This window comes from Heterodontus francisci, chromosome 3, assembly GCF_036365525.1.
Source record: "Heterodontus francisci isolate sHetFra1 chromosome 3, sHetFra1.hap1, whole genome shotgun sequence".
NCBI lineage: Eukaryota > Metazoa > Chordata > Chondrichthyes > Heterodontiformes > Heterodontidae > Heterodontus > Heterodontus francisci.
In genome coordinates, this window is record NC_090373.1 from 140,653,768 (window position 1) to 140,668,468 (window position 14,701).

The following is a 14,701-nucleotide window of genomic DNA, read 5'->3' on the forward strand; positions in this document are numbered from 1 at the left end:
TAAAAGAATTGGCTGCAGATGTAGTGGATTCATTGGTTGTAATCTTCCAAAATTCCCTAGATTCTGGAAAGGTCCCAGCAGATTGGGAAACCGCAAATGTAACACTCCTATTCAAGAAAGGAAGGAGACAGAAAGCAGTAAACTATAGGCCAGTTAGCCTCGCATCTGTCATTGGGAAAATGTTGGAATCCATTATTAAGGAAGCAGTAGCAGGACATTTAGAAAATCATAATACAATCAAGCAGAGTTAACATGGTTTTATGAAAGGGAAACCGTGTTTGACAAATGTATTAGAGTTTTTTGAGGATGTTACGAACAGGGTGGATAAAGGGGGAACAGCAGATGTAGTGTATTTGGATTTCCAAAAGATTCAGTAAGATGCCACATAAAAGGTTGCTGCACAAAATAAGAGCTCACGGTGTTAGCATGGATAGAGGATTGGTGAACGAGGAGGAAACAGCGTCAGGATAAATGGGTCATTTTCACATTGGCAAACTGTAACGAGTGGGGTGCTGCAGGGATTAGTGCTGGGGCCTCAACTATTTACAATCTATACTAATGACTTGGATGAAGGGACTCAGTGTATTGTAGCCAAATTTGCAGACGATACAAAGTAGGTGGGAAAGCAAGTTGTGAGAAGGACACAAAGAATCTGCAAAGGGATGTCGATAGGTTAAGTGAGTGGGCAAAAGTTTGGCAGATGGAATATAATGTGGGAAAATATGAGGTTGTCCACTTTGTTAGGAAGAATAGAAAAGAAAAATATTATTTACATGGAGAGAGACCACAAAATGCTGCGGTATAGGGGGAATCTGGATGTCCTCGTACATGAAACACAAAAAGTGAGCATGCAGGTACAACAAATAATAAGGAAGGCAAATGGAATGTTGGCCTTTATTGCAAGGGGGAGGGAGTAGGAAAGTCTTGCTATAACTGTACAGGTCATTGGTGAGTCCACATCTAGAGTACTGCGTACAGTTTTGGTCGTCTCATTTAAGGAGGGACATACTTGTATTGGAGGTGGTTCAGAGAAGGTTCACAAATTTGATTCCTGGAATGAAGGGGTTGCCTTATGAGGAAAGGTTGAGCAGCTTAGGCCTATTATTGGAATTTAGAAGAATGAGAGATAATCTCATTGAAACATATAAGATTCTGAGGGGGCTTGACAGGGAAGATGCTGAAGGAGGCTTCCCTTGTGGGGAAGCTAGAACATGGGAGTATAGTTTCAAAATAAGGGGTCTCCCATTTAAGACTGAGATGAGGAGGAATTTTTTTTTTATTTAGAGATACAGCACTGAAACAGGCTCTTCGGCCCACTGAGTCTGTGCCGACCAACAACCACCCGTTTATATTAACCCTGCAGTAATCCCATATTCTCTACCACCTACCTACATTAGGGGCAATTTACAATGGCCAATTTACCTATCAACCTGCAAGTCTTTGGCTGTGGGAGGAAACCGGAGCACCCGGCGAAAACCCATGCAGTCACAGGGACAACTTGCAAACTCCACACAGGCAGTACCCAGAATTGAACCCGTGTCCCTGGAGCTGTGAGGCTGCGCCACTGTGCTGCCCTTCTTCTCTGAGGGTCTTTAGTGTTTGGAATTCTCCTCCTCAGCAAGCAGTGGAGGCTGAGTCACAATATATTCAAAGCTGAGTTAGACAGATTTTTGATCTCCAAGGGAGTCGAGGGTTATGGGGAACAGGCAGGAAAGTGGAGTTGAGGCAGATATCAGATCAGCCATGATTTTATTGAATTGTGGAGAAGGCTTGAGGGACCGAATGGTCTACTTCTGCTCCTATTTCTTATGTTCTTATAATTATTGAATGCCCTCCGTAGCAATGATATGATGCATTTGCAGCTCTACATACATCCTGGCAAAAGATGACCATTAATGTACTACCAGGCCAATATTTATCCCTCTATCAATGGGGGTGTTCATTGAGTGGAGGTTTGTGTGAAATTAAAGAATAATTTGTTAGATATTAGAATATAATCTTCTGGTAACTTGTATAACTGGTATAGATTTCATGTGCCCTGAACAGAGGTACCGTTTGCTCCTGTCCAACTGGAGTGCATTTGCTGTACATCACAAAAAAGGTCAGGAACTATACCTATTCTGAATTAGTAAAAATGTATCACCCAGTGCAGGAGCTGAACTATGTATTCATCAGTGAATGATTGTAATCAGCTCCTAGGAATTAAATGTAACTGCAAACTGACTCCTCTTTTCTCCCACCCCCGCCACACTATATGTTTCGATCTGGGTGCTTTGAAGAAGGCAGAGGACAAAGATTGTAGAGCAAGTACAGAGCACTCTTTCAACAGCTGCTTCATAGGATGTTGAATGAGAATCTGTTGTTTGATTTGAAAAGGTGCTTCCTGGCTCAAAGTGAGTTCTTGGAACTTTGATACCCTGCATTAGTATCATATAAAATGTCTGAGGCTGAAAGTACAGCATTAGCCAAAAGTAAAAGTCTTTCTTCCCTCTGGAAATAAAGGTTCCAAATTGTGGAATTACACTGCTCATATAATATAAATGGGTAATCAATTCGTTATTCGACTAGACTTAAAAAGTTTGGTCTTCAACTTGCAATGCCAGCAGGCCCCACAGCCATTTTCTATCCCCAACTGGAAGGGTATGCTCCACTGGCATTGGAAATACTGCTGGCAGCCCACTAATCACATGCTTGTGATCTGAACTTGGAAGATCCGCTGTGGCCAGGATAAAAAGAGACCAAGCCCTGCACCCGGTGCAGCAAAATCATAAGTAACTTTAAAAAGCGATGCATGCCTTTAAGTCACTACATACCTGACATCCCCAGCTGAACTGATTAAGCAAGAAAGAAAAAATAAAACCAAATGAGTTTCCAAAAGACAGGCAAAGGGAGCGAGACAACAGCATTTCCCACCACCCCAGTGCCTCCACTCTATTTTGTCTCCCTGAAATGAAAGATCTATGCAGGGGCTCTGTAAACTTAAGATTAAGCAACTAAAATTTATTCAAAGCCGCCATGTTCTCTGTTACCCCCAACTCCAGGATATAACAGTTATTATAACCATGTAGTGAAGTGAGAGAAATATAGAAATCTGTAGAACGTTTCTCAACTTCTCCTTACATAAGAAACCCTTTGCTTTGATCCTCTCGCAATTTCTGGCTTTAGGAAGATGCCAGATGATATTGTTACAAATTGACAATGGGCTGCAAAAATGGCAGATAGTGGTGATATGCAGTGGAAGGAGCTATTTAAGTATTCCACGGTAAAGTGAAAAATTGTCATCTAGTTTCTTTTGTTCACCTTTGTGTTCAAGGTCTCACTCAGCACTCCAAAATTTGGATTTACTAAGAGATGAACAATAATTGTTCAATAAAAATAGCTGTTTCTTTTCCTTTCTACAGTTTTTATTTGACAAGTATTTATGACCATTCAATATTTGAAGCATTTAGCAAAGTGGTGCAGAAACTGATTCCTCAGCTTCCAACCTTAGAGAATCTGTTAAACATCTTCATCTCAGTAAGTTCTGTTTCTTAACTATTGCTGCTTATTATGATTGTAAAAACATTTTGGTGTATTAAAGGAATGCTTTAGGATATGTTCCTACAATCGTATCCTTTTGATCACATTAATTGAAAAAAACAGCCTCTTGCGTATGATTTGAAAATGAAAAGTACATCATTGCACTCCTCTCGATGGAGGCGGGAAGCTTCAAATGTTGAGGTTATCTGATGAAACATGAAGCTTCTTTACATAGTCTCAGGTTCTACCACCCTACTGCCACACTGAAAGCAATGGACTGCTGAGAACAAAATTACCAATATTATCAATATTACACAAAGAATCATGTTTGAATATTTCACTTCAGAAAAAAGATGGGACCATCTCAGTCGGGGCATCCTTCTGGTGCCGAATTTAAACATTTTACAGGAACAATGACCTACTTTAAAAAAAAAAATGAATTGGATATACTCGGCAGACAAGCCAGCTGATTTCCTAGGGTATTGCTTATGGATAGTCTGGGGTCTGAAACACATCTGTAGTGTTTAGCTAACCTAATTTGTCCCTTTTACAGCCACAATTTTACATTCTTCCTATGGTGAGTGATCTAAATATATGAGTTCGGGCACAGTTTATTTGCTATTTGGCAAGTAAGTTTGCCGATTGTGAGGTTCTTGTTCTTTTTCTGACTTACAGCCAGAAATTTATATGTATTTTTCCTCTTTTTTGACACCTTGAAATGTGACCTCTGTCCTTTAATAAGGATGGGTATGAGGATAAGGCTTTAAGAGCTTGTACTAGGATATTTACTCCTATAAATTATATTTATCTAATGTTTTCATCCTTGGAAACATTGGATAACTTATGTTCTGCAACTAAAGTACATTCTGTCTGAACCACACTATAAGATAGGATAGGAACAGGAGTCGGCCATTCGGCTCTTCGAGTCTGTACCGCCATTTGATAAGATCATGGCTGATCTGATTGTGGTCTCACCTCCACTTTCCTGTCCACCCCCCATGGCTCTTAATTTTGGCCCTTCAATTGAAGTCTGCTGGATCATTTTTTTTTTTGTGGTGCATCCCATGCTGTGTTATGGTATGTTTAATGTAGGCCAGCCGCCTTATAATAAACTCTGGCTCCTAGGATCTATGTTATAATGAATAACAACTGCAGAAGATATTGTAGATCCTGGGCTTACTTGATATGGAAAAAATAGGGCGAATTAAGGACAGAACAAATCATAATATCAAGTAATATACTCTATTCTGGTAAGACCATCAAACTAATGCTGCTTTACAGTACCAATACCAGCACAAATATGTGGAAGCATATAGGCATCTAGTTTCAGTTACACACCCCACTCATCTCAATTGTAGATTGGGACTTCAGACCACCACATGTATGTGTGTAAGCACTTACAAATGGTAAAATAAAAGCAAAATACTGCGGATGCTGGAAATCTGAAATAAAAACAAGAAATGCTGGTACCACTCAGCAGGTCTGGCAGCATCTGTGGAAAGAGAAGCAGAGTTAACGTTTCGGGTCAGTGACCCTTCTTCGGAACTGACAAATATTAGAAAAGTCACAGGTTATAAGCAAGTGAGGTGGGGGTGGGGCAAGAGATAACAAAGGAGGTCTAGATTGGACCAGGCCACATAACTGAGCAAAAGGTCACGGAGCAAAGGCAAACAATATGTTAATGGTGTGTTGAAAGACAAAGCATTAGTACAGATTAGGTGTAAATACACTGAATATTGAACAGCAGCAAGTGCAAACCTGAGAAAAAAACAGTGGGTAAGCAAACTGAACAAACTAAGATGAAATGAAATAAATGCAAAAAAAAGGATTGTAAAAAATGTAAAAAAGAATGTAAAAAAAAAAAGGAAGAAAAAATAACTAAAAATGAAAGTAAAATGGGGGGCTGTCATGCTCTGAAATGATTGAACTCGATGTTCAGTCCGGCAGGCTGTAGTGTGCCTAATCGGTAAATGAGATGCTGTTCCTCGAGCTTGCGTTGATGTTCACTGGAACACTGCAGCAATCCCAGGACAGAGATGTGAGCATGAGAGCAGGGGGGAGTGTTGAAATGGCAAGCAACCGGAAGCTCGGTCCTGCTTGCGGACTGAGCGGAGATGTTCCGCAAAGCGGTCACCCAGTCTGCGTTTGGTCTCCCCAATGTAGAGGAGACCACACTGTGAGCAGCGAATACAGTATACTACATTGAAAGAAGTACAAGTAAATCGCTGCTTCACCTGAAAGGAGTGTTTGGGGCCTGGGATAGTGAGGAGAGAGGAGGTAAATGGGTAGGTATTACACCTCCTGCGATTGCAGGGGAAGGTGCCCTGGGATGGGGACGAGGTGGTGGGGGTAATGGAGGAGTGGACCAGGGTGTCACGGAGGGAACGATCCCTTCGGAATGCTGACAGGGGAAGGGAGGGGAAGATGCGACTGGTAGTGGCATCATGCTGGAGGTGGCGAAAATGGCGGAGGATGATCCTTTGGATATGGAGGCTGGTGGGGTGAAAAGTGAGGACAAGGGGAACCCTGTCGTGGTTCTGGGAGGGAGGGGAAGGGGTGAGGGTAGAGGTGCGGGGAATGGGTCGGACACGGTTGAGGGCCCTGTCAACCACAGTGGGGGGAAATCCTCGGTTGAGGAAAAAGGAGGTCATATCAGAAGCACCGTCATGGAAGGTACAAATGGTACCAGTAATCCGCTTTTGATGACAACTGAAACTTTTACCAATGATGAGATGACAAGATAGTTTCATTTTTCTCCCCCTCCTGTTCTGAAGGCAGTGGTCTCTCTTGGTGCCCTCTGACACCTCATATAAAATGTGTGCATAAGCCAAACAATGAATGTTAGCAGGTTATTTGACAAGCTTCAACCTGCAGTCCCCTGATAACTTTCTAATAGCGATCAGTAGTGAGAACTTTGGCTGATTACCCTGCCTCTGTCTACTCACACCACCCCAGCTGATGTTGCATTTACTATCTGAGTCATTTGGGAAATTCTTTTAATTGTTGCAATAGATTGACAAAATACAAGACTGGGCTATTTTTAGTTGCAAATGTTAGGTCAAGACTAACTTCACACCAAATAAAGCAAGAATTGCAAATGTTAGAAATCTGAAGTAAAGAGAAAATGCTGGAAGTAGCCGTTTAGTCAGCAGAATTAAGGAGGTTATTGCACTTAAAAGGGTGTACCTGAAGCAGTATAAATGATGCTGATGAGTGTAAAAGGATGTTGCCTTCATTTTGTAAAGCAAAACAATACAAAAACACCAACCTTGGCTCCAACAACTTAATGCAGGAGCGGCGCAGTGGTAAGCACTGCAGCCTCACAGCTCCAGGGACCCGGGTTCGATTTTGGGTACTGCCTGCGCGGAGTTTGCCAGTTCTCCCTGTGACCGCGTGGGTTTTTGCCGGGTGCTCCGGTTTCCTCCCACAGCCAAAGACTTGCAGGTAGTAGATAAATTGGCCGATGTAAATTGCCCCTAGTGTAGGTAGGTGGTAGGGAATATGGGATTACTGCAGGGTTAGTATGAATGGGTGATTGTTGGTCGGCACAGACTTGGTGGGCCGAAGGGCCTGTTTCAGTGCTGTATCTCTAAATAAAATAAATAAACACTGAAAATTATGATGTAGCACCACCATCAAAGGTGCAGTACAAATGACGACAGATGGGCTGGATGAATTATTAAGTTGCTTGAGTGCCTTATTAATTTTGCACTCATATTGTACACTCTTGGATGCACCAGTCAAGTATATTTTTTGAAGTAGTTGGGATTGCACTAACAATACAATACACCCCTCACCATCAGTACCACATTTATGTCTTTACTACTTTTACATTTGACAGTATTTTGTTTATTACAGAATTCAGGAATTGAAAAGGCCTTCCTCTTTGATGTAGTCAGCAAAATCTACATTGCAACAGACAGTATACCAGTAGACATGCAGACTTATGAACTCTGCTGTGACATGATAGATGTTGTATTTGACATATCCTGCATATATGGGTTAGTACCTGATTGAACTTGTTACAAAGAAAAAGGTGATTTTTTCTGCTTATTTACTAGCAATGTAGCTTTTTGTTTTTTATTAATATTTCTATCTGCCTGTTACGACCAGATGAGAAAGGGGTCTAGGATTCCCTCTCAGCCTTCATCTGGTCTTACTGTAACAGGGTTTAATTTTAAACACACCGTTTTTTTTAGTTCCCCCTTTGTGAATCCTTGTTCACTAATTTCCAATTATAAGGAAATGAAACTAGCCAAACAGGCTTGCTTAGGTTTAAAGAAAAAAGGTTGAATTTTATTCAACTTAAACTCTAATTCGATTAACGCCTACGGATACGCAACATGCCCACGCTAGCAGGCATACGCGATACATACAAGCAGATAGAGACAGAAAAGAGCAGAAGAAATAAAGTGGAAAAGTTTGAGGCAATATCTGAAGATGATTTTGGTTACTGTTCTTCGAGCTCACTGTAGATTCCTTGTAGGTAGGTCTTGCTTTTCGTTGGGACCCAGTATTCTTGTTCGATGTAGGAGACTTTTCTCTCTTAAGGTTCATGTGTCCTCAGTGGGTCCAGAGGCTTGTGAGAAAGAGATGGGAGCAGACAGGCGAGGTCTTCTCACTCCAGGAACAAACAGTCTTAGTTCAAACTCTTTGTACAATTCATAAAGACCCAGGTTGCCAAGCAGGTTAGTCATGAGACTAGCTGATCTGACCACATCTGTTTGTGGATCCTCTTGTCTTAGCCGACCCTGGAATTACTCTTCTTACACACCATACCTGGTGCTCACAGTCCATTGTGGGGTTAAATTAGAGCAGGGAATAGCCCCTTAGTCCCTCCAAGCACCGTCTGTTAGTATGCAAAAATGTTTTTCCAGCCAAATGTCTGGTGATTTTTTTTTTAACAAGTCTGTTCTTCACTCCAGTAACAGTTTAAAATCAATGTTAATATGACAAAATTAATGTACCTCATTCTTGGCAGGTGGGGGCCTGCATGACACTGCCTTTTAAGTAAAAGATAGACATGTAATCTTCTCCAAAAACCATGCCAATAGCACTGTATAACTGACCTCAAAGAGAGGCTCCTTATTGTTCACTTCTAAATTTTTGTTCGTTTTTCAGGAAGTACTTCATTCTGACAGCACCATTGAATTTAGTAATGTAATTGGCATAAACCCACATCCTACGATTCTGTCTTCCAGTACATTAATACGTCGGTGTATCTACACAAAGCCTGTTGTTGAAAGCTAGTTCTTCTTGAGCTCCCACTGTCTATACAATTTTCTTGCTCTGGGCTGTCCACATTTCTACATTGTAGTGTTAACTTAGCTTGCCCCAATTTACTGATTCAGTTGATCGTGTTTTAATTTACAACGGCAAACATCAGTGAGAAGTTAACTCCTTATTATTACTGTTTCCAAACAATAATCAATAATTCTTCAGTTCTTAAAAATGAAAGCAAAATACTGTGGATGCTGGAAACCTGAAATAAAATCAGAAAATGCTGGAAAACACTCAATTGGTCAGGCAGCATCTGTGGAGAGAGAAATAGGGTTAGCATTTTCGATCAATGATCTTTCATCAGAACTCTATTCAACAATTTGTGTCTTGTTTAGCCACTATTTTAAAATGTGTGCTTGTTTGTTTCAAGTCTTGTTTTCACATTCTGTACTAGGATTTTGCATGATTGTTCCCTATTTTCTACAAAAAGAGTATCAAATGAGATTAGGCTTTTTTTTTACTATAGGCAAACTGTGAAATGCATGTATGCCAGTGATGCACAACTTAACCATTTTACATAAAGGTACTGGGCAGTAAGCTGAAAAGCAGAACTATAACTTTTAGGCTACAGAAAATTTGTATTCTTTGTTGTATGCTAAGTTGATATTGCCCACCGGAGTCAGATTTAGTCTCATGATCAGATGTCCAATGGAAAGCCAAGTTCCCATCTATGTACATATCGAAGGAATCCAAGGGATCAAAATTGGATAGCTAGTGTACATAATAAAGATTTGAGTTATTTTATTCTTTCTTTGGATATAACAAAAACATTTACTAAATACCACATTATATTCCATTTACAAAGCAAGCTATAGACATACAGATTTTATTGCACAGATTTTCTACTACTTGCACATGTGTGTCACCGCTGCGCATTGCAATTTCACTGGCTTAATTCTGCTAATTAGCTTTTCAAAATTGGGTATACGACTTTAATTTTACAGAGAAAAATTTACACAACTTTACTAAACTCTCATTGCTTTTTATACCAATAGTTTATTGAACAATTTTTCTTTAACTTCACAGAGGAAAATATTATAGTTACTTGAATGGAATTCATATTTTTAAAAGTTCAGTAACTAAATAATGTTGTCTAAATTTAGCCTGACTAAACAGACTTTAAAAAGAAAATTCAAAACATTCAGTGAATGAATTGCAAATTTTGCCAGAACTTGGATGCTACCAGAAAATGAATTAAAAAAACCTCACTATTGAAGTGTTGTTTTTGTCCATAGGAAAATTGGAATCTGTTGGTGTATGTTCCTGAAATACTGTAGCAGATAATGGTGAATGACTCAAACCTTCACCATCAGTAAATGATCATTTCATTTGATTTTATGGGACATGAAGTCCAACAAATCAGGACATTTATGCTGATGGAAGACAAATACATTATGCCCATTGTTATTTTTAAATTGTTAGGTTTTAGCATTGTCAAGCTAAATCATTTTGGAGAGTGTTTTTTTACTTGTTTAGATTTTTTTTTAAAGGGTAATACATTTTTGGAATTTTACCCTTGATACATTATTTGGGTTCAGGGTGACCAGCTACTCCTGTAAGCAGACCTCCTGTCCCCAACAAATCACAGTGAGCTTTTACCTGGCCAATCTCTAGATAAATATAATCAACCCCAGGGATCAGACAGAACCCTTATCAATATGCTCTGACTTGTGTATCAGATGGTGCCATGTGATCTCCTCATCCTTTCTAGGGGGAAGAATATACACTGTAGAAAACCAGGGATCAAGCAATAAACCAACAGTTGTACATTTATTTTAACATTAAATGAGAATGCCAAGAGCACTCAATACAAAGTGTATTTGCAGTAAGTACAAACTTTTACTAATCTCAATGTCAAAATATAGAAGTTTTGTTGCTGCACGAACTCTTAACATTAAAATTGATCCTTGAAACACAGTAACTCAATTCATATATGGTGAGACATCACTGCAAAAGCCTGTTATTAGCCTCGATGGCCTCAGACTGATTGGTGCTGGGTGAAAGTTGCCAGATATAAACTCATAATTCACAACTCTGGGATCCAGGGCTGTCCATGAAATAGATTACTGAGAACTATAGACCTGACCCTCTCACAAACTTAACTCAAGTCTTTAGTTCAGACTTGATCATCAGTCACAGAACGTCAGTTACATAGGATGAAAGATGTGATCACAGGACATTATCACTTTGTCCACTTAGTCACTAGAGATATGACTAAACAGAATGACACAATATTGGCTTTGCACTCAACAGCTATTAGCATACTAAATTCGCTTTTGTTCAACAGAAGCAAACCATACACGCATATTAACATTTTAGTGCACGAGACTGTAATATATATTCCTTGTGGCTTGATGAGTCAACCAGTCAGGCTGACTTGAATTCTGTGTATACTGTAACTGATAAGGGAAAATCCAATAAATAATCCATCATTGACAAAAATGTTTCATTTTTAATCACAAAAGCTGCCCAAAGAATCAGGTAGCAGAGTGGATAAGAACTATCTTTACCTTTTGGGCCCTGAATTTGATTTTCCACTTAAACATTTGGAAGACCGGACCCTTTTTTTAAACCCTGCCATAAACTCCATTCTCTAACCATTGATTCCTTTCCCGTTCCTGGTCACTGTCCCAGGCTGAACCAGACTGTTCTCAGCTTCAGCATTCTGCTGCAGTTGACCCTGGGCTGAACTTCTGACTGCAGGGCCAGAATTTTATGGCTCCCCAATGAACAGGATGGTGGGTGCTGTGGGATGGGAAATCACCTCTAAACCATATAAAGTCAGAGGATACAAGCTAAGGTTATTCAATCTGACCTCAATTTAACCCTTTCAGCTCAGGTGGTATTCTGTTGAATCTGCACTGCATCTCTTCCAAGGTCAATATATCCTTCCTAGGTGCAGTTCCCAGATGATGATCTCCTCTCTGAGCTCATCTTGTCCATGAGACCCACCTCCTGTTCCCTCGATCTTGTTCACACTAAACTGCTGATCACCTAAATTCCCCTCCTGGTCCCCATGTTAGCTGAAATTGTGAACAATTCTCTCTCTTCAGGTGTTGTCCCTCTCTCCTTTAAATCTGCCATCATTACCCCTCTCCTCAAAAAATCAACCCTTGACCCCACTGCCCTTGCAAATTACCATCCCATCTCCAACCTCCCTTTCCTCTCCAAAGTCCTGGAATGTGTTGTCACCTCCCAAATCAGTTCCCATCTTTCTTGGAACTCCATGTTTGAACCCCCCAATCAGGTTTTGCCCCTGCAACAGTACCAAAACAGCTCTCATCAAAGTCACAAATGACATCTTATGTGACTGTGGCAAAGGTAAACTTTCCCTTCTCGTCCTTCTCGACTTGTCTGCAGCCTTTGACACAGTTGACCACACCATCCTCCTCCAATGCCTCTCCACTGTTGTCGATCTGGGTGGGACTACTCTTACCTGGTTCCATTCTTATCTATCTAATTGTAGCCAGAGAGTCACTTGTAGTGGCTTCTCTTCCTGTTCCCGCATCATTACCTCTGGTGTCCCTCAAGGATCTATCCTTGTCCCCCTCCTATTTCTCATCTACATGCTGTCCCTTGGCGACATCATCTGAAAGCACGGCATTAGTTTTCACACGTATGCTGATGATACTCAGCTCTATCTCACCACCACTTCTCTCGACTCCTCCACTGTTGCTAAATTATCAGACTGCCTCTCTGACATCCAGTACTGGATGAGCAGAAATTTCCTCCAATTAAATATTGGGAAGACTGAAGCCATCGTTTTTGGTCCCAGCTCCAAACTCTGTTCCCTAACTATCTACTCAATCCCTCACCCTGGCAACAGTCTGAGCTTAAGCAAGTCTGTTTGCAACCTTGGTGTCATATTTAACCCCGACATGAGCTTCCGACCTCATATGCGTTCCATCATTAAGACCGCTTATTTCAATCCTCTAATAATGCCCGACCACCCCTGTCTCAGCTCATCTGCTGCTGAAACCCTCGTTCATGCCTTCGTTACTACTAGACTTGACTATTCCAACTCACTTCTGGCTGGTCTTCCATACTCGACCCTCCGTAAACTTGAGGTCATATTAAAAACTCTGCTGCCTGTGACTTAACTTGCACCAAGTCCCATTCCCCTATCACCCCTGTGCTCGCTGACCGACATTGGCAGCCGGTTAAGCAACATCTTGAGTTTAAAATTCTCAACCTCGTTTTCAAATCTGTGGCCTCGCCCCTCCCTATCTCTCTAATCTCCTCCAGCCTCCCAACCCTCCAAGATATCTGCGCTCCTCTAATTCTGGCCTCTTGTGCATCCCTGATTTTAATCGCTGCACCATTGGTGGCCGTGCCGTCCATTGTCTAGACCCCAAGCTCTGGAATACCCTCTCTACACCTCTCTATTTCACTTTCCTCCTTTAAGACACTCCTTAAAACCAACCTTATTGACCAAGCTTTTGGTCATCTGACCTAATATCTCCTTATGTAGCTTGATGTCATATTTTGCTTTCTAATGCTCATGTGAAGTGCCTTGAATCATTTTATTTTGTTAAAGGTGCAAAATTAATGTAAGCTGTTGTGCCAGTTTATATATCTCCTCAGTCACTGTCCCTGAAGAGAGGCTAGTAACTTCCCCACAACTGACGTTAAACTATCTGGTCTGTAGTTTATCCCATCCCCTATTTTCTTAAATAATGGAGTGACATTTGTTATTTTCCAATCCAAAGCCACAGCTTCTAAATCTAGAGTGCATTGGAAAGTTATTAGCACATTTGTAATTTCCCCACCTGTTTCCCCAAGATGGAAATGGCCTTAAAAATGCAAAAAAAAAACTGTACAAATCATCCAAAGTGTTTGTTTACAAATTGTTATGTTGAATGTACACATAGATTTTTTTTCTCTTTCTCTTCAGGGTGTAAGCATTTCTCCTATTCCCTAGAATTGTCAAGTACCATCTGCTGCCAGACACTTAGATGACCATCTCACTGTCCTCTGCTTTCATTGTTATAAATTGAGGGTGGCTACCCTGCACAGTTTTATTCCCCCTCATCCTTCCTCTGGAATGAACCTGTCCTCCACTCAGTACTTCCCACAGTGACACAACTAGGAACAGCAACTAGGTGGTATGGGAAGGTGCAGACACAAATTTATGTCTTCCCACTCTGTTACATGGCATGTTCGTGCTCTAAGACATTTCCCAATAGCATTGCTAGCTATATCTGGCACCGATCAAGTTGTATCCATAGCTTTATTTCGTGCTGCCTAGCTCATGGTTACTTATTAGCTTTTTGTTAATAGTGTTTATTTGAGTTAAGTTAAATGAACTAAGTTATATTTGCAAGAGTTTTATTACCTTCAAAGCTATAGTTCCTGACTTTAAAAAATCTTGAGTTCGACTCCCAGTCTCACCTCACATTCACATTTCTCCTACTTATCAGAAGGGGATTTTAGTTAACTGGTTTAAAGGAGGGAGGCAAACTCATCAAGAACCTCTTAAAGAGCATACTATTTAAACAAGTATTTGTGGAGCCAATATCCAATGGCGCAGTGGGTAGATGCATTGTGTGGTGTGATGTGGTGTGGTACTGCACCTTACAAATGAGGAGGGTGCCTGCTTTGCTTGTGGGCTAAACTGAATTAGCTGGTTGTATTCCAGAGTAGCAGTGGGGCCACTACAAATGGTCTCCAAGCTAGAAAAGAGAGACATCACCTGAGGTAACTGCTTCTGACTCTGGCCAGAATAGTAAGTGTGGAGGTGAAGAAAGGATAGGACAGTGTTTAGCTGTCATTTCCCTCATTCCTCAGTCAAACGCTCTTGTCAATGCTAACCATCTGAACTCAGTTGAAGAGTGACTGTTTATGCAAGGTTTCAGCAGGTAGGTGCCAGGAGGTGTAACTCTGAATGAGTCACTGTCTTCAG

General features: G+C 40.8%; 1 protein-coding gene across 2 annotated transcripts in view; it reads left to right on the plus strand.

The window, feature by feature from the left end:
• Positions 1 to 14,701, plus strand: part of LOC137361978 (ras-related GTP-binding protein D) — a 41,247-nt gene that overhangs the window by 23,589 nt on the left and 2,957 nt on the right. For both annotated transcript variants that reach the window (XM_068026578.1, XM_068026585.1), the window contains exons 4-5: positions 3,402 to 3,516; positions 7,378 to 7,520. In XM_068026578.1, coding sequence (XP_067882679.1) covers positions 3,402 to 3,516; positions 7,378 to 7,520 — 258 coding nt within the window. The remainder of the gene's footprint in view (positions 1 to 3,401; positions 3,517 to 7,377; positions 7,521 to 14,701) is intronic.